This window comes from Eucyclogobius newberryi, unplaced genomic scaffold (genome assembly GCF_026437365.1).
Source record: "Eucyclogobius newberryi isolate DKJ021-1_F unplaced genomic scaffold, fEucNew1.0.hap1 SCAF_14, whole genome shotgun sequence".
Taxonomy (NCBI): Eukaryota; Metazoa; Chordata; class Actinopteri; order Gobiiformes; family Gobiidae; genus Eucyclogobius; species Eucyclogobius newberryi.
This window is the reverse complement of record NW_027315768.1, coordinates 16883000-16903830: the sequence shown is the minus strand read 5'-3', so window position 1 is coordinate 16903830 and position 20831 is coordinate 16883000. Positions and strand designations below refer to the sequence as shown.

At 40.6% G+C, this 20831-nt stretch overlaps 4 protein-coding genes across 7 annotated transcripts in view; all 4 read left to right on the top strand.

The window, feature by feature from the left end:
- The window catches only part of frmpd4 (FERM and PDZ domain containing 4), a 30899-nt gene extending 19620 nt beyond the window's left edge, over positions 1–11279 (top strand). For all 4 annotated transcript variants that reach the window (XM_072444567.1, XM_072444568.1, XM_072444569.1 and 1 more), the window contains 15 exons: positions 2720–2880; positions 3175–3277; positions 3579–3624; positions 4219–4323; positions 4484–4591; positions 4667–4798; positions 5095–5214; positions 5344–5480; positions 5738–5864; positions 6238–6327; positions 6407–6589; positions 6735–6867; positions 6947–7918; positions 8351–9478; positions 9681–11279. In XM_072444567.1, the coding sequence (XP_072300668.1) occupies positions 2720–2880; positions 3175–3277; positions 3579–3624; positions 4219–4323; positions 4484–4591; positions 4667–4798; positions 5095–5214; positions 5344–5480; positions 5738–5864; positions 6238–6327; positions 6407–6589; positions 6735–6867; positions 6947–7918; positions 8351–9478; positions 9681–10807 (4672 nt within the window). In that variant the 3' untranslated portion in view covers positions 10808–11279. The remainder of the gene's footprint in view (positions 1–2719; positions 2881–3174; positions 3278–3578; positions 3625–4218; positions 4324–4483; positions 4592–4666; positions 4799–5094; positions 5215–5343; positions 5481–5737; positions 5865–6237; positions 6328–6406; positions 6590–6734; positions 6868–6946; positions 7919–8350; positions 9479–9680) is intronic.
- Positions 11280–11641: 362 nt separating this feature from the next.
- Positions 11642–15087, top strand: tlr7 (toll-like receptor 7). Its single transcript, XM_072444572.1, has 2 exons — positions 11642–11831; positions 11938–15087. Exons 1-2 carry the CDS (start codon positions 11811–11813, stop codon positions 15076–15078), a joined length of 3162 nt encoding a protein of 1053 aa, XP_072300673.1. The 5' UTR covers positions 11642–11810; the 3' UTR covers positions 15079–15087.
- Positions 15088–15637: 550 nt separating this feature from the next.
- Positions 15638–18728, top strand: LOC140359582 (toll-like receptor 8). The gene has a single exon (XM_072444573.1). It carries the CDS (start codon positions 15720–15722, stop codon positions 18708–18710), a length of 2991 nt encoding a protein of 996 aa, XP_072300674.1. The 5' UTR covers positions 15638–15719; the 3' UTR covers positions 18711–18728.
- A 1225-nt stretch (positions 18729–19953) lies between these two features.
- tmsb4x (thymosin beta 4 X-linked) lies at positions 19954–20831 on the top strand. The gene is made up of 3 exons (XM_072444576.1): positions 19954–20031; positions 20313–20424; positions 20543–20831. Exons 2-3 carry the CDS (start codon positions 20325–20327, stop codon positions 20566–20568), a joined length of 126 nt encoding a protein of 41 aa, XP_072300677.1. The 5' UTR covers positions 19954–20031; positions 20313–20324; the 3' UTR covers positions 20569–20831.

The window sequence follows — 20831 nt, the reverse complement described above, 5'->3', positions numbered from 1 at the left end:
GCTGGAAGCCAAAATATTCTAAATGTAACACATGTTTGATCAGCGTGACAGGGACACATGAATAAACCAGTATGTCTTTAATATTTACAATGTGACAGTGCGTAATATATGATGTAATAGAATCATCTGTCAGGGTTTGTATGCATCCATCTATGTTTGAGGGGAAACTTCTGTCCAAATGTTTAACTTAATCCTATACATCATTGCATTGTGCGTCATTTGACATTGCTCTCATCTGATTGACTTCATCACAACATTTACAAATGAGCCGGCAGAGCCTGATTACCACCTGGGGGGTCTGGCAGGTCCACAGCTGGTTCTCTCTCTGCTATTCTTGAGAGAAGCAGCGCCTACAAAATGATGCCACTAATTGTGCAATTTAAGGAGGTCAATGTTCAGGGAAAAGCAGATATGACCACACAGTTTGGCTAATTTGTGTGCGATACTTGAGAAGTCAAAATAACTGGATAACACTGCGGCTAACAAGCTTCTCTCTCTGTCCGTTCAAAATGCGCATGAAGACTTTCAAATTTGCCTATGTACTCAACAGAGTGTGACTCTTGGGATTGCTGTATAAATTGTTGTGGAGCTACACTAGCAGCTAATGAGTATGATTAGGCACCATTAGATACATGGTTGTCCGCACAATGGGAATGTGGCCATGTTTAGCAGGTGGCTGAGTGGAGAGGAGACTGTATTCTTCCTGAATGTACAGGTCCATATGGCTGTGATTTGTACCCAAGCTGTTGGACTCAATGTTGGAGATGCAAAACACAAATCCAGGACCAAGCCACAGGAATTAGACTGAAGGCCCACGAGGTTTGGAGATGTTTAGAGGTGACTGGTAACCATTTGCATAATTAGATTAACATGGTTTGCTGTAATTGAATTGTTCGGTGAGATGATGTAACATTAGAAAGGCCAACAATTTAATGAAAATTGGAGCCATCAAAAATTACTGTTGATAATCTGCAGATTTTGGTTGTAATATAGTTGGTCACTGGTCACACCAGTAATAGAGACAATCACGTTCAAGTATTTATATACTCTTTTATAGAATTACGGCTATCAACATATTATAGAATGTGGAAAAACACCAAACGACAGCTGTGGCAAAAAAAAGTCCAAAAGCGGTTGACTCAAGAATTTTGGTTCTATAATTTTTTGAAACGGCACAATATGGCATTAATATTATTTAATTAAATGCAATGTGAATTGGAATCTCAAAATTGCTTTAGAATCATGTGGATTTCATGTGCTAATGGTGCGGTATTCCATCTTCAACTAAAGTGTTGAATCTTTAAAAATCAGACCTATTTTAAAACTAAAGCTTTGAAAGGTAGCAGCAGATGCTGTTTAGAACCAGAGCATTGTATGGTATGTTATTCATATATTCAGATCCTTCAGAAATGGCACAACGTGCAAAATATTTTATGAGTAAGCTAGGTGCAGATCTCGGCTCCTGCATGGGCTTTCCTTCAGCGTGGTTTCCAATAGTCTCCAATTTTGATCCATCAAGGTTATGTTTGTTGCTATATTTGTCCATGATTGGAAGGAATGTTCAGTATTTAACCAAAAAACAAAGATAAGTTACAATTTGTTGTGTTTTTGTGTTGTTTGTGATATATAATTTGGTTAGCCGATGATTAGACAGACACTAAAAATATAAAATCAAATTATTTACTGTATTTGCAATAACGTGGATAAATCAGGGCCAAAATGAAAAATTACATGTGAACGATTTCAACAATATTCTTTTGAACGCAGTCTCCCCAAATTATAGCTTTGTGATGAAAATAATGTTTTTTTTTTAAATGACAGGTCTTTTCAAAGCTTTATCTTCAAAAAAAAAAAAAGTTTATTTGGACACATTACAGCAAAGTAAAGGTTTGAATGCTCAGTACTACAGGTTGTTTACACCTACTCAAAAGGGGTTTTATTCCGAAATTGCCTTTAAACGCCGCATTTATAGACAACAACATGTTCTTCATTTTTGTAATAGCTGTCAATAGCTGAAACAGTGACTGAATCCTTTCCAAGCTGTCGTTTGACAGTTATCTTTGAACATCTTGATTCCCTGGCTGGTTTTGTCAAAGCGCTGGGATTGTGACTGACAGATCACACTGTGTCTCTGTGCTATGAAAGATTAATTGTTAGTATTTGTGCACAAATAGTACATGCTTGGAGAATATCTGTCAAATTACCCATTGTCTGCCCACGGCTCGAATCAACCCAACAGTGCAGGCGCCATACGGCGCTGTCGATGCTTTTGCAGCCGGAGAGGAATAAGTGAAAGACACTGAGAGGAAGCAGCAAAGGACTGAGTATGTGAGAACAACACAAGATATGCGCATTTTTTATCAGTGGACAGCAAGGAAGAGTAATTGAATTGCAAGGATGGGGGGAAATGCACTGTCAGAGTAAATTGCAAGGGTAAGTAAAGGGTCAAATAGGGTTCAGATTCACACTGCAAATAGGAATGGCAGCATTCTCCGTGTTCATATGGAGGACTGAATATTAAATTATATTAGGATTAATGACATTTTCTTCAACATGGTTCAGAGAGCATATTCAAGAAAATTCGAAACCAAAAGTTTTTCCTTCCCCTGACTAATTGTGACTGGTGTATTAAGATTTACATTTTTTGTATGTACTTTTTGTATGTGTTTTTAACTAATCAAATGTGATCCTAAACTGTTTTTTCTTTCATTGTCTCCAGCCACGTGTCCCAGAGCAGCTCCCTGGAGGAGGTGCGTTTTGAAGGGGATAGGTTTGTGGCACCTACGCCCCGTAAGGTGGAGATGCGACGGGATCCGGTGCTTGGCTTTGGCTTTGTAGCAGGAAGCGAGAAACCTGTGGTGGTGCGTTCAGTCACACCAGGTAAAGTGATCCAGCTGTTCTCAACACTTTAATGTTCAACAGTGGTTTATTTAATCCATGGCCAGTGCCCACACACCCCCAGAGGAGTTTAAATCCTCCTAAAGTAAGATCAGGAAAGAGGGGGGAAGCCCACTCAGTGAACAGCTTACGTTGATGATTCATTGATTTTAACTGTGCTCAATGAGTAAGCATTCATTAGTGCTGTGAGCCACAACACTGGAAAGATGGATAATCAAGAAAAATGATTTAACGGGTAGTGTGCCGCACTCAACTCTTTTATTGGTGTGACGTCAGGTGGTCCGTCAGAAGGCAAACTGTTCCCAGGGGACGAAATCATCATGATCAATGATGAACCGGTCAGTTCTGCAGCCAGGGAGAAGGTCATCGACCTCGTCAGGTATGACAGCATTCAACAGAGCCAACTGGCACCACCAAAAGGAGTAGTAATTTATGACAAATTATGGAAATACAAGAGTAATGCATTTCTCAGAGAGTATCACTTGCTCTATTGATAATATTGTCTATAGTCCAATGCTAACATCGTTGTACATTTTGTAATTGCTGAATTTATCAGTCACCTCCCTAACTGTATAGTTAGCATTTTATTGAGAATTTAACACTGTGACATTATACATAAACCATCCAACAGTTATTAATCACTTTAGACTAAAATCTGCTTTAATATTATTATTTTGTAGAAGCTGTAAAGAATCCATAATGCTGACCGTGATCCAGCCGTATCCAGTAGGTCCCCTTTTTCTCTATGAATGAAATGCATTGTTAGAGATTGTTTGGGTTTATTTGGATCTGATTACTTTGTTGACTGTGCAAAGACAACTCATTAATCACACCATATGCTAATGCTGTTACTGCTAAAGCAAGGCCATTTCTGAGAGTAAGTGCTTGGCTAACACAAAACAGGGGAGATCTCCACGTTTGTTAGAGCCTCAGCAGACTCCACGTGCACTTTCCGACTTAAAATTCACAAGAGAACCAGATGGTGGTGCACATTGCCCAAAGCATATATTCGGCTTTTGTTTACAGTCTACATAAAAGTCAGAACAAATAGGGTTATGCTTGAATTCCTTCCAAAAATAGGCTGCACCATCACAACACTGTAGAGAGATAAAACTACATGTTTGTGGGTTAAGAGAATTTATTTGGTTTATTTAAAAGAAAGAAAAAATATAGTGTTTGTATTTTTGGGGCACAGTTATAAGAGTTATACAAGGGGGTTGCCAGGTTTCAAGAGGGGAACATGCCCTTGAAAAAATATCCACGTATCCAATATTTATAAATGAAATCTTCTTTACTATTCTATTCTCTTCTTTTCAAAAGTCCCCAAAATCAGCGTTCATCAGTGCAGCAAAGAAGGCCAAATTAAAGTCTAATCCAGTCAAAGTGCGTTTTGCAGAAGAGGTCATCATCAATGGACAGATGCCGGTAAGACACCATGTCATTTGTCTGTTGAGTTTTCTCAATGGACAACAAACTCTCAAAGATGAAAAAGGTTTTATTTCATCTGGGTTAGGGTTCAATTTACAATGAAGTAATAAGATGGTATGTCCTACAAGTGGTAAAACATTTTTCCCTCTAACTCCAGGAAACTGTGAAGGACAATGCTCTTCTTTTTATGCCTAATGTTCTGAAGGTGTATCTGGAGAATGGGCAAACTAAATCTTTTAAATTTGACACCAACACATCCATTAAGGTAGGCAGCAAATTATATATATTGTGTTCACCTCATTTTCATGTTCAAATGGTCCATGTTTATTCTTTTTGGAAGGATGTCATCTTGACCCTGCAAGAAAAACTATCCATAAAAAGCATTGAGCACTTCTCTCTTATGCTGGAGCAAAGAGCAGAAGGAACAGCAAGCAAACTCATGCTCCTCCATGAGCAGGAGATGTTATTTCAGGTAGGACAAATCTGCCTTCGGTCACCATAGTAATACGTTATAAAAAAGCCAACATGTTACAACAGTTACATACTGAGAATTACTGGGAGCGCTCGCCAAGTCACAATAGGTTAAATGGGTATAACTGTTCTATAGGAAGAGATATTTTAGTGTAATTATATTACAGCTGCTATAATGTTGAACAAAAGCCAAAATACAAAATATAAGGTGTGACTTATAAAACAGGCTTGTGTAGGCACTTGGCTGATAGGAACGTTGAGTGATGGCTTTCCATTTATCTCATTTATGCGCTCAAGGTGACGCAGAGGCCAGGGTCACACAAAATGAAGTGCTTTTTCCGCATCACGTTTGTCCCAAAAGACCCTATAGAGCTGCTAAGACGAGATGCTGTGGCATTTGAGTACCTCTATGTGCAGGTTAGTATCTGAAGAGAAAAACAATGGTACAATATGTGAGTGATGATGACCAACATGCTAAGGGTGTTTGTTATTGTTACTGCTGCTAGGTAAAGTGCAGTGTAACTTATCTGTGTCTGTCTCCTCTAGAGCTGTAATGACGTGGTATTGGAGAGATTTGGGTCGGAGCTGAAATACGACACTGCCCTACGATTGGCCGCATTGCAAATGTATATTCTAACCATCAACACCAAGCAGTCCCAAAAAGTCTCTCTAAAGTACATTGAGTAAGTACACTAGATTTTATTAACTTGAACATTTCTTTTGTGAAACCATTGTTTACTTTCCATCAGTGTAAAATAAAGTATTTCTGCCATTACTGAATATTCCCCCATGCGGCTGCTTAATGAGTCATTTGAACATTGTCACTTTAGCACCCCTGATCAAACTACAGTATATTGATTCAGTTTTTGTAATATTACTGGAATTAGAACATGTGTGACTGAGGGGCAACGACTAATGTTTATGAATTATGTTACCATAGGAAGGAGTGGGGTCTGGGATTGTTTCTGCCTCCCGCTGTGCTTTCAAGCATGAAAGAGAAAAACATCAAAAAAGCTCTTACTCACATCCTCAAAACCAACCAGAACTTGGTGCCTCCTGGTAAAAAGGTATCACTTCCCCTTTTGTGTGTGTATTGTTTCACACGCTTGCCTTATAATTCTAAGATATTGCACACTACAAATTGATGACTGTATATATTTTTTTTCCAAAACAATGCAACATAACATAATATAATATCACTAAATGTATCATTAACTGGTAGATTTTGTTTGTCTTAACTTGTATTGGTTGTATTATGATCCTGCAATTTCTATTGGCTCCACTCTACCACCTAGTGGATGGTCATTGTTTAAAGATTGAATTGATTCTACAGAACTATTTCCTATTCTATTCTATACTCAAACAACTAATGTGTAGTATCTTCTGTTTCCAGTCGGCATATCCAAGCTAGCTGTAATATTTTTTCTCTTTTTATTCCAGTTGACTGCCTTGCAAGCAAAAGTACATTATCTCAAATATCTCAGTGACTTAAGACTATATGGTGGTCGGGTTTTTAAATCCACACTTGTTGTAAGTATTGTCATCCTGCAGTACCTATTTAATATACTGCCTTGTAAATTAAATACAACAATTTACTTGATATTTACAGCAAGGTGAAAAGCACACAGAGGTGACGCTGTTGGTGGGCCCCAAATATGGAATTAGTCATGTGATTAACACCAAGACTAATCTGGTAGCACTGTTGGCGGATTTCAGCCATGTCAATCGCATTGAGATGTACACAGAGGACGAGAAAAGAGTCCGAGTGGAGCTGCATGTCCTCGACGTGAAGGTCAGCAATGTTAAATATGTCATTGCTGCATAGATTGTTCGAGTAAAATCAGTGTTTATTTTGTAGAAACATCAGACATTGCCACCTCATTCTGCAGTCCATTTATTTTGTGCTTTTGTGGTTTGCTTATCTGTGTGTTTCACAGCCCATCACTCTCTTAATGGAGTCTGTGGACGCAATGAATCTGGCCTGTTTGACTGCTGGCTACTACAGATTACTGGTGGACTCTCGCCGTTCTATCTTCAACGTGGCCAAAAACACAGACACACTGGATAAAAGTATGTCAGCACCTTTCAATTAACTTATGTATACGTTGAGTATACCAACAGAAATCCTTTTTTTTCTCTCTCGTTACAGGTCATGCTGCAAAGATAAAGCAGAGCTTCCAGTCTATAGAATATACCTACAGCACACCTCATAAAGGATGTGCAGAGAGAAACAGCCAGAGGTACAGCCAAGATTTTTCAGACCAGGATTGTGAATACCTCAATCATGCTCGGTGTGAAGGCCAGCCAGTCTACGTCACTGAAATCCACCAGACTCATCACACAATGCATACAGTGGAAAGAGCAGAGTGTTGCCGAATACCTTGCACCCAAACTTACCTCAATGTCCCAAGATCCAAATCCCAAGATTCCTCAAGAAATGCAAAAGTTTCCTTTATTTTTGGAGACCCGCCCTTGGACAGTGTGAACCCCCAAAATCTGGGCTATCAGAGACTTATGGAGGACAACCCAGAGATTCTAGACAATCATAGCCACATGTACAGACGTCTCGAGGAGGACTATAAGTTGATGGATGCCATAGAAGATGGAGACGGATATCAATATGCCACAAAAATCTTTGGTCACACTGAATGCATCGAGGAGCCTCTGCTGCATGATATCTGCTACGCCGAGACCACTGACGACGCAGAGGATGAAGATGACATCAGCTGTGAGGAAGACTTGGTGATGAGTGACATAGACAAACCCATGCTGCTCTCACTCTCAGGGTCAAGTGACGACATCATCGACCTGACCTCCCTCCCTCCGCCACCAGAGGGTAACAATGAGGAGGACAATGACACGCTACTTCATTCACTTAACATGGCGATCGCTGCCCCTCCCCCAGGCTTCAGGGACAGCTCAGACGAAGAGGAGCATCCGGGCTCCGGGAGTGGAGCCCCGGGCAGTGACATCCCAGTCTCCCTCATAGATTCAGTGCCCACACATGGAGCAGGAGCCCAAGGGGCACCACTGGACGATGCAGTAGTATCTACTTTACAGGCCCTTGAGGCCCTCGCTGCCTCTGAAGAACAGAGTCCTGCCCAGTCAGAAAACAGCACAGGTTCTCCTTACACTATTGTTACATTCATCCATTAACAGCCATTCAGATTCATTCATTCATTGTTTATTTTTGTTTTTCAATAAAGCCCTTTTGATCAGTTTCCATTTGTATCTTTGTCTTGTTTTCATTTTATGCATCAAGTTTTTCTTGCCATTGTGTATTTTTGGTTGACATTTATGAGTTTATACTGTTTTATATTTCATGTTGCTTTTGCTTATGGCCTCTTAAGAGAGTTATTCATAATTTTACATTCAATAATTTACATGTTTCACCACATTTCAAACACTACCTAGAAATGGCTTTGTCAGCTTAGGCATGTGTTCATCATAAACATCCGTTACACTCATTACTCCATCAACCTCACCATTCAAATAGTGTTTGATCTTTAATTTGGCAATGTTAACCTGCTTTCTGTCTCTTTGTGGCACACAGGTGTTGAAATATCACGAGCATTTAGTCCAGAGTCGTCTGATTCTGGCAACGAGACAAACTCCTCTGAAATGACGGAGAGCTCAGAGCAGGCGTCCGCTCACAGGCACACGGACAGTCACCTGAGGTTCCATACTGCGCTGGCAGAGGGGTACCATGTTGCTCACGAGGACCAGACTGAGGCCTCATCCGCATGTGACAGTGGAACAAGAGTCAGGCCTGAGATAGAGGACAAATCTGCTCCTGTTGCCTCTTCACAGATTTTCCACTCAGATGGTGGTGAGATGGAGCCAGAAACTATGGAGATCAAATCTGTGAGTGAATACTTTACGAAGATGCACATGGGGCCAGTGATGAGTCGGCAGAGAGGTAAGAAGCGGGATTTGGAGCAAAGAGATACCTGTGAAACTCCCGAAACTCCCCATCCATCAACCCAAGACTCGCCAAGAGAAGAAACCCCTCATCTTGTCGGCAAATACCAGGCTTTCACTGTGAGAGACGCTTATTACGTGAACCAGCTCGACCTTGGGCGAACCCACTTAAAAGACAAGAACCAAAAATGGCCACTAGCACCTGTAGACAAAATGGCAGAGAATCTTTCTCCAGATTGTGGGAATGACTCACAAGCCTCCCACGGCGCCAGAGTGACAATAAAAGGAGACAAACAAGACTTGGTAGAAAGAAATCACGCGCCATCTAAAGGGCCGGTCCCAACTGAAAGTCCCACCGCACAAGAAAACGAGAAAACATCAGAGCAAGAAGTGGCCCGGTTGCATGATTTCTATGTGAATAAGCGGATGTCTTCTTTGCAGAGTGAGGGCATCCATTCGCTCCAGAGCTCGCAGTGTTCTTCTATAGACGCCGGTTGTAGCACAGGGAGCAGCAGCTGTGTCACTCCCATGGACTCACCCCTTTGCATCGCAGAGAACGTACACATCATGTCGGAGAGCACAGTTAAGGGTGTGGGCTACGGAGCTGTTGAAGAGAAGAGTTACCCAAGCCCGTTTAAGGCAGGTCACCCCATGGACCCCACTCTGCTGAGGAAGATCCATGCAGCAACAAGTGCTGAGCCAGGATTTTCGATTACAAGGGATGGAGCTCACAGAATGGCCAAGATAAAAGAAACCACAGGTAAAGCCTGACAGAACAGTATATATATAATATGTATGACATGCTCTGATCTTACTTTACCTTTCATATACATCTATTTTATTTTTAAAACAACATGATTAATGAGTGTCTGAGTAAATGGTTGAATGAATGGGCAAATATAAGTTTTGTATCAGGGAGATGCTTAACAATTCTCTGTGTTCTCCTACTACCCCTAGTGTAGCTTGCACACAGCTGAAGAAGGTTGAAGCGGAGTCATCTTTAGCTCTCTGTACTGAGACCACCAACACAGCCATGTCACCATCATCATCAATAAGTAGCACAGAGCACATGGGGTTAACAGCGGCCAGTCCGGAGCCCGACCCGCACGCCACGGCCTTCCCCTCGAGCGGCTCATGTACGTGTGCCCATAAAGCAGGCAGCCTCAGGAGATCACACAAGGTCCGGGCACTCAGGAGGAGCTGGAGCACCACAGTGCCAGGCGCCAAGAGCTTTGAAGCACTGTTTGAGAAGACCAAAGCTACGCTGACAGGAAGGAGTGGTGGTCAGTCCGAGGATCACCTGAAAGTCCAGCGGTCCGACAATACATTACCCAAGAGCTGTTCCCAGGGCTCAGTCACTTTGAACTCTTCAGGTAGCAAGCTATTGAGAGGAGCTTCTTTTCTGCTGCCACAGATGGATATGAGTACATTGAGGTGTCATGGACCCCTTAGTCACTGCTTTTTGAGGAAAAAAGAGCTCAGTCAAGATGAAGAAGACTCGTCCCTTAGGCAGGAAGAAGCGAAAAGTGTTATGAATGACACGAGCCTCAAAGCAAGGCTGGCCTGTGTAAATTCAATGAAAGGAAAAACATATAGCCTTCACACAGGGTTTGCACTGGCACGAAAGGATGCCTTAGATATGATTACTTTGCTGCGTGCCAGTTTAGGTCACTCAGGTGAGCGAGCAGAGAGCCCAGGGGGGAGCGAGGCAGACACAGACACGTTCTCCCAGCTGCTCATAATGCAGGCCAAAGTGCTGAGCAGCGCCTGTAGTCGGATGGTAGACGAGTACGGAAGCCCGGAGGAGCTGCTGCTCACCCTGACCCACAGCTTCCACACCCTGTGCTGTCTGGCCCAGGCCTGCATGTCTCTGGTGGACAGTGTGAGCAGTGAGACCCAGCGTCGTGAGCTGGTGGCCCAAGTGGACGAGGTGGTCATGAGCTATGTGAATCTGCTGAAAGCTGCAGAGGCGGCTTCAGGACGATCCTCGAGTGACCAAAGTGTGGACGCATTGACACATCACTCTGCCACCATGTCCGCTGTTATCAACGCACTGACTCACTCACTGACCACACGACTTAACAAATAAAAACTGTAACCTAAGTATTGTTTTTAAAGCCATACATAAGAGACATATAAACGAACTAATGAGCTGACTGCTGTGAAAAAAGATTGCCTTGTGTATACAGTATTTTAATATATAAAGCAAAAAGAAATTATATCAATTATTCAAGCTTTAAATACGCTCTATTAAGTACCCCCCACACACACAACCCTCACCTCTGAAGTATATCATCAAAGTAAATTATTGCATATTTATTTATACATTCTATTTATTGTTAATGTAATAATTATTCAGATTAATCTGTTTATAATTTGTAAGATATTATGTTGGGAACACTTTATTTGCTACTGACAAATCATTGCACAGGACACGTTATGGTCAAACAAAAGAGATGCCTACGAGTCTCAGTTTTGCTGGGTTCAGTCTGGCAGTTTACCACTGAGTATTTTCCTGTTATTTTGTCAACAACATTAAAATCTAAAGAGTGTTAACACAGCCTTGGTCTGATTTCACTATTTCACTTTTTTTTTTTTAAGGTGCTTACTTTCTGAGTGGCATTCTCTTAAAAAGTAAATTATTCATTCAGAAAAGTAGCTTGACCTGCGTTTAGAAGTATGTTTTAATAATTCATGATTTTCATATTTTAGCTGTGAGTCGGTAAGGATGACCGTGGCCCATTTTACTGCACAAAATTGTTTCTGTAAAATAGGAAGGCGCTTTATAACGGAGAAGAAGCTATTTGAATATGTTTACAGCAATCTGTATTCAATAAGTAATTCATAAAATGGCATCACAATACCGATGTGAATGAAATGAAAAATCGGATGAGACACAAGAATTATTCCCATGCTTGATAAGTTTCAATTACACATCTCTGTCGTGTGATAAAGGGGAAGTGGTGCTTGTTATTAATATACTTAAGCAGATGTTACTTTCATACAAACGTCCAGCATCATAAACCTCTGCATCACTTTTATAATGCTTTGAGCCCTACAAGTAGACAAGATCGTGTTTGTACAATGCTTTTATGAAAATGTTCTCTCAGCTGGTAAGTTAAGATATTTATTGTACTATGAAGTGTTTATTGAAGTATCCAGTACCATTCATTCATTACTGCTTATGATTTTTGATTTTGCTCCATGCGTTTTGTGTAGATACACGTGGTTGTTCTGGGCCTGTGGTGTTCAATCTCCAAGTCGACAGCTAAGGTTGTATATCCTAAGACGTTGCCATGTCAAGTCACGGAGCCCAGCAACAGCAGTGAGGTGGCTGTAGACTGCACCGAGACGAATCTCAAACATATCCCACTGGGCATCCCACCAGAGACCACCAACCTGACGCTCACCATAAACCACATCCATAGCTTGAACTCCTCCTCCTTTCACGGACTGGATAATCTGACGGAGCTAGACTTCAGGTGCAACTGTGTGCCCATCAAAATCGGCCCCAAGGACAACATTTGCATTAGCAGTGTGGCAATTGAAGACCGCACCTTTTCAGACCTTGGAAATCTCAAAGCATTGTATCTTGATGGTAATCAGCTCTACACGATACCTAAAGACCTGCCACCAAACCTGTCGTTGCTCAGCTTGGAAGTAAACCACATTTATAGTATTCATACAGTAAACCTCACCGGCCTCTCGAATGTTGAGATTCTGTATCTTGGTCAAAATTGCTACTTTCGAAACCCCTGCAACAATTCTTATTACATAGAGGACGGGGCGTTTTTTCAACTAAACAAGTTAACGCTTTTATCTCTGAAGTCTAATAATTTATCCTATATACCACACCAGTTACCCACTCATCTGAAAGAATTGTACCTATACAATAATAACATAAGAGAAGTCACAGAAGAGGATTTCCAAAACTTAACCAATCTGGAGACTTTAGATATAAGCGGCAACTGTCCTCGCTGTTACAATGCACCTTTTCCTTGCACTCCGTGCCCAAACAACTCCCCTCTAAAAATCCACCAAAATACATTTAAAATGCAGACAAAACTAACAATCTTGCGTCTCCATAGCAACTCTTTGACAAGTGTTTCCAAAGAGTGGTTTTCCTCTACTAAGAATCTCAGAGTATTAGATCTTTCATCAAACTTTTTATCCAAGGCTGTGGGTTACTTTGAGTTTCCCCTTTTTCTTGGCAAATTAGAAGAACTGGACCTTTCGTTTAACTATGACTTGCAGAGATATCCTCAGACTCTGCATTTAAGCCAACACTTTTCTAAACTGAAATCTTTAAGAGTTCTCCGAATGAGGGGTTTCATTTTCCAGCAGCTAATAAGGGCGAGCATTGCACCTTTAAAATCTTTACAAAATTTAGAGGTTGTTGATTTTGGAACAAACTTTATTAAAATCACAAATCTAAGCATCCTGATGGAATTACAAAGCGTTAAAATAATCAATTTGGCTGATAATAAAATCTCGTCCCCCTCTGATGGGGCCCTGGGCGTGTCTGTGGCTGAATCAGGAGGTTGGTCTCCTATGTCGTCTGCTGCTGAGTACGACAGCACTGACGAAAGAGAAATCCACTATTTCAGGTTTGACGAGTATGCGCGCAGCTGCAAACACAAAGACAAAGAACTAGGGACGGTCACCTCTTTAGTGGACAAAAGGTGCAGCAAGTTTGGAAAGACTCTGGACGTGTCTAGAAACAACATTTTCTTTTTGCATTCTCGCTTTTTAAATCTTGTGGAGCTGAGGTGCCTTAATTTGTCCAATAACCTGATGAGCCAAAGTCTAAACGGCTCTGAATTCTCTAACCTCCCCAATTTACAATACCTCGACTTTTCCTCAAACCGCCTAGACCTGCTCTATCCAACTGCCTTCCAAGAGCTACAAAACCTTGAGATTTTAGATATAAGTAATAACAATCATTACTTTGAATCGGAAGGCTTAACGCACATGCTAAATTTTACCAAAAACCTGAAGAATCTGACCACTCTGCTGATGAACAACAATCAGATCTCGACTTCCACAAACACAGAGTTAGAAAGTGAATCTCTGGCGAGGTTAGAGTTCAGACATAACCGTTTGGACCTTATGTGGAGGGATGGTGACACAAGATATGTTAATTATTTTAGTAAACTAGTCAATCTGGAAGTCCTTGACATCTCCCACAACAACCTCCGCTCTCTCCCTCCTGGTCTGTTCGAGGGTCTGCCTGGCATATTGTCCGAACTTTACTTAAAAGGCAATGAGCTCAAATCTTTTAACTGGAAGGAGCTACAGCATCTGCATTCACTGCAGGTTTTAGATCTGAGTGGGAACAGCTTAACTACAGTGCCAAATGTCCTGTCAAACTGCAGTGGCTCTCTTACCAAGCTTATTTTACACAAGAACAAAATAGTGAGACTGTCGGTAAATTTTCTCAAAGACGCTATCAATTTAAAATATCTCGATCTTAGTTTTAATTCTATTGAGCATGTTGAGGTATCAAGCTTTCCAGATGATGTGGTAAATAAGATGGATAGGCTGCTTTTGCACAATAATAGATTTACCTGTACGTGTAATGCAACCAGGTTTATTAAATGGCTCAACGAGACATTGGTGACAATTCCCAAGCTGGCTACAGATGTAAAGTGTGTCCTTCCAGAGGCACAATATGGCAACCTGGTTATTTCAGTGAACTTGTCAGCCTGCCAGCACAGTTCCCTGTCCATCATCCTCTATATACTCATGACATCCTTCATGCTGTGCTGCATCACCCTCCCTGTCTCCAGCCACCTCTTCCTATGGGACGTGTGGTACATCTACCACTTCTGCAGGGCTAAACTCAAAGGCTACAGGCGCTTGTCCTCCCCGAGCTCTGTTTATGACGCTTTTGTCATCTACGACAAAGAGGACACGGCCGTGATTGAGTGGGTCATGAAGGAGATGTGCGTTCAGCTGGAGAGTCGCGGGGATCGCAGGCTCACGCTGTGCCTGGAGGAGAGAGACTGGATACCTGGATGTCCGCTCATCGATAACCTCTCCCAGAGCATCCACAAGAGCAAGAGGACCGTGTTTATTCTCACTAACAAATACATCAAAAGTGGGAATTTCAAAACAGCTTTCTACATGGCCAATCAAAGACTCATGGATGAAAAGGATGATGTTATAGTGCTGATCTTCTTGGAGAAAGTGGCATGTAATTCGAAATACTTGAGATTGAGGAAAAGACTGTACAGCAGGTCCGTGCTCGACTGGCCCAATAATCCTCTGGCTCAGCCCTATTTCTGGTTTTGTCTAAGAAACGTGCTGGCAACGGAAAGTCACAAACAATACAACAACCTCTTTAAAGAGACTTTGTGACATTTTATACCTAACAATAAAACTTGTATTTCTACTTAAAATAGAGTCATATATTCCATTCTAGTCAAATGTATTGGTTGTGGGCTGTACGGAAAAGTTTGAAAGTAACTCCTGAAACGTGTCAAATAAAATGTGGAAGTGAAACTGTTTGACTTCTTTATATTCACATGAACTTCTTTCAAACGCCAAATGTCAGTCTGGCAGGTATAAACTCCGAACAACACTTGGCGACGGACACCGATACGTTGCAACAATGGTAGGTTTTGTAGATTTGATCTTAAAATATAGTTTTAACATAACTACACTAGTTCAATTAGACAAAACATAAATGTGAACCAAACATCTTTAAAATGTATGTTATTTTATGACAATGTAGTTACAATGTGTTTGTACATTTGGTAGGAAAATTTAAATTCAACACAATCAACATTGTTAAATTCAATCTTGCAACAGAATAAATTGCATAAAATGTAACGCTCTAACGCAGTGTAACTAAATGGAGACTGCCCCCTAGTGGATATATTATTAATACTGTTCATCTCATCCATTTACAGGCAGTGATTGTTTGGCTCTACTTATTGATCGGTCTAATTGCAGCATATGAGTGCCATGATGGAAACCAGACATGTAAAACCATCTGGATGCCACGGAAATTTCCCTGCGATGTAACTGAGTGTGGATCTAACGTCACATTTGATTGTTCAATGAGGAATCTGAAGAACATATCCGACATTTTAGAACACTTCTTTCCAAATGCAACTGAGCTCAATCTGACAAAAAATGCCATTCCAAACATTTCACAAGATACATTCTCAAAGTTGCTGAACCTCTCAGTTTTGGATCTCAGATGGGTCAACGGAAACAAAAGAGTGATCATTGATGAAAATACATTCAAGGAGCTGAAAAATCTGCAAGTGCTGAAACTGGATGGTATTGAACTAGATCATATTCCTGCAAACTTGCCGGTCAGTTTGAAAATCCTTGTGCTCAATTATAATCACATTTTTTCTCTGAACCGACACCAACTCTCTGCCTTGGAAAACATCACAACACTATGGTTATCCAAAAACTGCTTCAGCGGTAATCAATGTGGTCAATATTTCAAAATCACGGACGATGCTTTTGAAACTATGAGAAAGTTGGAGCAGTTGGATTTGGCCTTCAATAACTTAAGCAGAGTTCCTCAAAATCTACCCAATTCTCTTTTGAAATTAGACTTGGAGACCAACCGCATAGAGTATATATATGAGAAAGATTTTTGTGGACTACATAATCTAACACACCTAATGATACAAGGAAACTGCCCAAGGTGTGGGAATTCTCCTTATCCTTGTGTCCCGTGCAAAAACATTTCTCTTCAAATTCATCCTCGTGCATTCAGAGATCTTAAAATGCTGCACACACTTAACTTGGGAGGGAATTCTCTCAAGTATTTGCATTATGGTTGGTTTAAAAATATGTCAAATCTCAAAACACTTCTGCTACCGTTTAACTTCTTGCTCAACTCTATTACAGGGGAACAAGAGTGGTTAAAATGGCTTCCAAAACTAAACATACTGGACCTCTCATTTAACTATGGGCTGATGTTATATCCTCCGACACTGAATCTCTCTGGGGATTTTGTCTATCTTAAGTCACTTGTCACTCTGCATTTGGAAGCAGCGGTTTTTAAACAAATTTGTCCTCATACCCTTGAACCTTTATATCAAATCAAAACTCTCTCATCGCTAAACTTGGCGACTAACTTTATTATTCACCTTGCCCCTGATGTTTTCAACAAATTTCCACCGATGAAATTGATATTACTTTCTGAAAATCGGCTCTATCCAGTCTCTGTGGACAACAATCCCCCAGAGTGTATTGACACTCAGTATGATCAAATGTCAGCGAGCATGTCCACTTCACTTCCCACTAGAAGAGTTCCAGACTATAAAGTACATAGGCATGTCAAAGAGGGATGCTATAACGCCGGGAACGTTCTTATTATAAGCAGAAACAATCTTTTCTTTATCTCTAAGGAACAATTCAAAGGTTACAAAGACATAGCATGCTTGGACCTCTCACATAATGGATTTTCCGTGGCACTTAATGGGACTGAATTCTCCTTGTTGCCCAATCTCACCTACCTGGATTTGTCTTTCAATAAAATTGATCTGGTTTATAACTGGGCATTCAAAGATCTGCCCAAACTAGAAGTATTAGACATAAGCTACAATTCGCATTATTTTGAAGCAGTTGGAATAACACATAATCTGCACTTCACAGTAAACCTGCCTGTTTTGCGAGTTTTAAACATGAGTTTTAACAACATTATATCATTAACAACAAAAAAGATGCTTAGTCACTCACTATCAGAACTACAGTTTCAACATAATAATCTTGGGGAGCTTTGGGAAGATGATGAGTACCATAATATTTTCACTCATCTGACTAATTTGAGCATATTGGACATATCGTACAATGGCATTGAAGTGATTCCTCCGAAAATGTATGAAAACTTGCCAAAAAACCTTACTCAGCTAATCATCAGCTACAATTTGCTTACAGATTACGCATGGGACAATCTTAATCTTTTGAAACAACTTCAAATCTTAAACTTAAGTCACAATTCTTTATCTACGTTAACATTCAACTCAGACAAAGCTCCTTTGTTGAAAGTGCTTGACCTGAGCTACAATCAGATTGTGAAACTGGACAAAGGGCTTTTAGCAGCCGGGAATAACCTTAAGACTCTTTATCTGAACAACAACGAGTTAACTATAATCAACCAATCTCAGTCCGATCAACAAAGTGAGGTGGAAACGTTGTACATAGATAATAATCCTTTTCAATGCACCTGTGATTCTTTAGATTTCATTTTGTGGTTAGAAAGCAGCACTGTAAAAATACCCAAACTTTTGACTGATGTGAAGTGTGACACGCCAAAGATGCCAAAAAGTCCACTTTTAATCTATTTTGACATTCAGCAATGTGTAAACGACAATGAGGCTTCTAAGTTCTATATTGTCACTACCCTCTTTATATTTGTTTTCTTGTTTGTGACCATGGGTTCCCATTTGTTCTACTGGGATGCGTTCTACATTCTGTACATTTTAAAAGCTAAACTAAAGGGATACAGCCGTCTGCACTCACCTGAAAGTGCTTATGATGCTTTTGTGGCCTATGACACGAGTGACCCATATGTCTCCAAGTGGGTGATGGAGAAACTGCAGGTGAAACTGGAGGGGGAAGGAATGAAAGACCATCCTTTGTGTCTGGAGGAGCGGGACTGGTGTCCGGGAACACCAGTTCTGGAGAACCTAAGTCGCAGCATCAGAAACAGTCGGAAAACTCTCTTTGTTTTAACAGAGGATTATGTGAAGACTGGGATGTTCAAACTGGCCATATATCTCGCTCACCAAAGATTACTGGATGAGAATGTTGATGTTATCTTGGTCTTGATGCTGGAGCCAGTGTTGCAACATTCTCATTTCCTGCGCCTGAGGAAAAGGCTGTGTGACAAAAGTGTCCTGGAGTGGCCCAAAACTGCAGCGGCCCAGTCCTGGTTCTGGCAGAATCTGAAGAATATAATCACAGTAGACAATGAGGTTCTGTACAACAGAACATACACCAACTACTTCACCAGCAGATAGTGTTTGGGGAATTCCAGAAGATTTGAAAATTGTAAATTTGTGTAACTGTGTATTTGCTCCAATAAAATAATGTACAGATTTATTGTGGTTTTCTAATTGACTACTGCCTACAATCACACAGCATGGATAATAAACATGATAGAATAAAACCCTAGAGTCTAGACCATATCATTTACAACTGTTATGGTATACACTTCATTTGAAAGGAGACATATTGTGCTTTTTTCAGATAGTTTGTATTAAACCATAACATAATTAGATTTGTATTATTGAAAAGCAGCTACATGACATTTCAGAACTCTATGTGTCATTTTGAGTCTTAATTTTTTCAAATAATAATTCCATCCATCCATTTTCTACCGCTTGTTCCCTTTCGGGGTCGCGGGTGACTCCCAGTGACTTCGGGCCTTAGGCGGCAAATAATAATAATAATAATAATAATATTCTGAGCCTCCAAGCCTCATTTGCAGGATGATACAGGTTTACTCAAACATGTAAATTAAACAAAAATACAGCTTTGAGTAAACGAATGATGAGGAAACACTGTTAAAGGTAAAAAGGTAAAAAGCTCATTAATGTCGATTTAGCATAATATGTCCCCTTTAATAGTCGATAATATAATAGCCTAAGAATCAAGCCTAAAGAATAAAGCCTAAAGAATCAAGCATAAAGAATAAAGCCTTAAGAATCAAGCCTAAAGAATAAAACCTTAAGAATAAAGCCTAAAGAATCAAGCCTTAAAGAATAAAGCCTAAAGAATAAAGCCTAAAGAATTAAGCCTAAAGAATGAAGAATAAAGCTGTACAGCGGAAGCACCGAACATCAAAGAAGGAGAGGAAGATGAAGAAGAGTCAGTCCTGGAATGAAGTCGGTCGGACTCGGGAAAATGAAGTCTGAAGAATAAAGTCTGGCGGTAATGCAACACTTGGATGCCAACAACAACAACAACAATATTTTATTATTGTCATTTTATTATATTGTTTGGCCACTTGGTGTCGCTGTGACCTCATAACACATTAGGCCTGCTACATTAGCTTACGCAGAGTGAGCTTTGTCTTCAAATCTTATGATAGCTCTGTTATGATGGACAGAATGGCTTCCTGAGTTTGCCTTTTTCAACCAAAACTCAACCCTCTCCGTCAAGTATGTTACATATTTGAAGGGGCGAAACTTTTAGGAACTAGTTTTTTTTTCAACATTGGGCGTGTCATATCAGCTCATTTGCATACAGCACGCTATTTAAAGTCTGCGGGCGAGACCGTACGTCACTCTGTAACTTGGTCCTCGAGACGTCGGTCCGCATCGCCGCAGCCCACGTCTGGTAAGCCTACGCAAAACCAATTGAACTGTTCCAATCTTGTTTTTAAATGCGTCACAACAACAACTTTGTCGTTGGGGGGAAATGTGCGTGATTAGCGCTGCAGTCAAAGCTCATTAGTGTGATCGTTTTAACGTGCGCACCACCTGAAGTAGAGCTCAAGTCAGGGCGTGGGTTCTTCCGTTTTCAATCGCTAAATTCCTTAAACTAAGCCAGTCAAAGCTCACGAACATAAATTTCTTGTAAATGTCTTTTTAAATATGCTTCTTTGCTCCTTTTTCTAGTACTCATCAAAAATGGCTGACAAACCCGACGTGAAGGAAGTGGAAAACTTCGACAAGACGAAGCTTAAGAAAACTGAAACGAACGAAAAGAACACGCTCCCAACCAAAGAAAGTACGTCATGTGTGTTTTTTTTTTTTTTTTTTTTTTTTTAAAATAAAATGTCTGTCCATGCATTAGAACTGACCCCAGGTGTAAATGATGAGGATTAAATTACTCCTCTCGTTTGCAGCAATCGAACAGGAGAAGTCGGCATAAAGTGACTAAACATTCCAGACTGCTGTTCCCCGACCTCCTCACCATGTTTCATCACGTCGCAGAGTGTCCAAATCTGCTCTACGTCTTCCTCTTCTCCGCGCTGTGCAGAAGGGGAAGTGTGGCTGGGACTTGAGTCTAACACTTCAGAGGACCTACACTCAATGAGATGTAGCATTCTGGCCACAAGCAAGCCATTTTGTAGAGTTCTATTCTTTGGAATGCACATGTTGTATACGCAAATAAAATAAATGCATTGAACAATG

Excerpts from the sequence above, each read along its gene's own strand:
- tlr7 (XM_072444572.1), top strand. The coding sequence starts at position 11,811 with ATGAAAATGTTCTCTCAGCTG. Across the intron at positions 11,832-11,937 it reads TGAAAATGTTCTCTCAGCTG|ATACACGTGGTTGTTCTGGG; the intron begins GTAAGTTAAGAT and ends CGTTTTGTGTAG.
- LOC140359582 (XM_072444573.1), top strand. The coding sequence starts at position 15,720 with ATGCCACGGAAATTTCCCTGCGATGTAACTGAGTGTGGATCTAACGTC.
- tmsb4x (XM_072444576.1), top strand. The coding sequence starts at position 20,325 with ATGGCTGACAAACCCGACGTGAAGGAAGTGGAAAACTTCGACAAGACG. Across the intron at positions 20,425-20,542 it reads CACGCTCCCAACCAAAGAAA|CAATCGAACAGGAGAAGTCG; the intron begins GTACGTCATGTG and ends TCTCGTTTGCAG.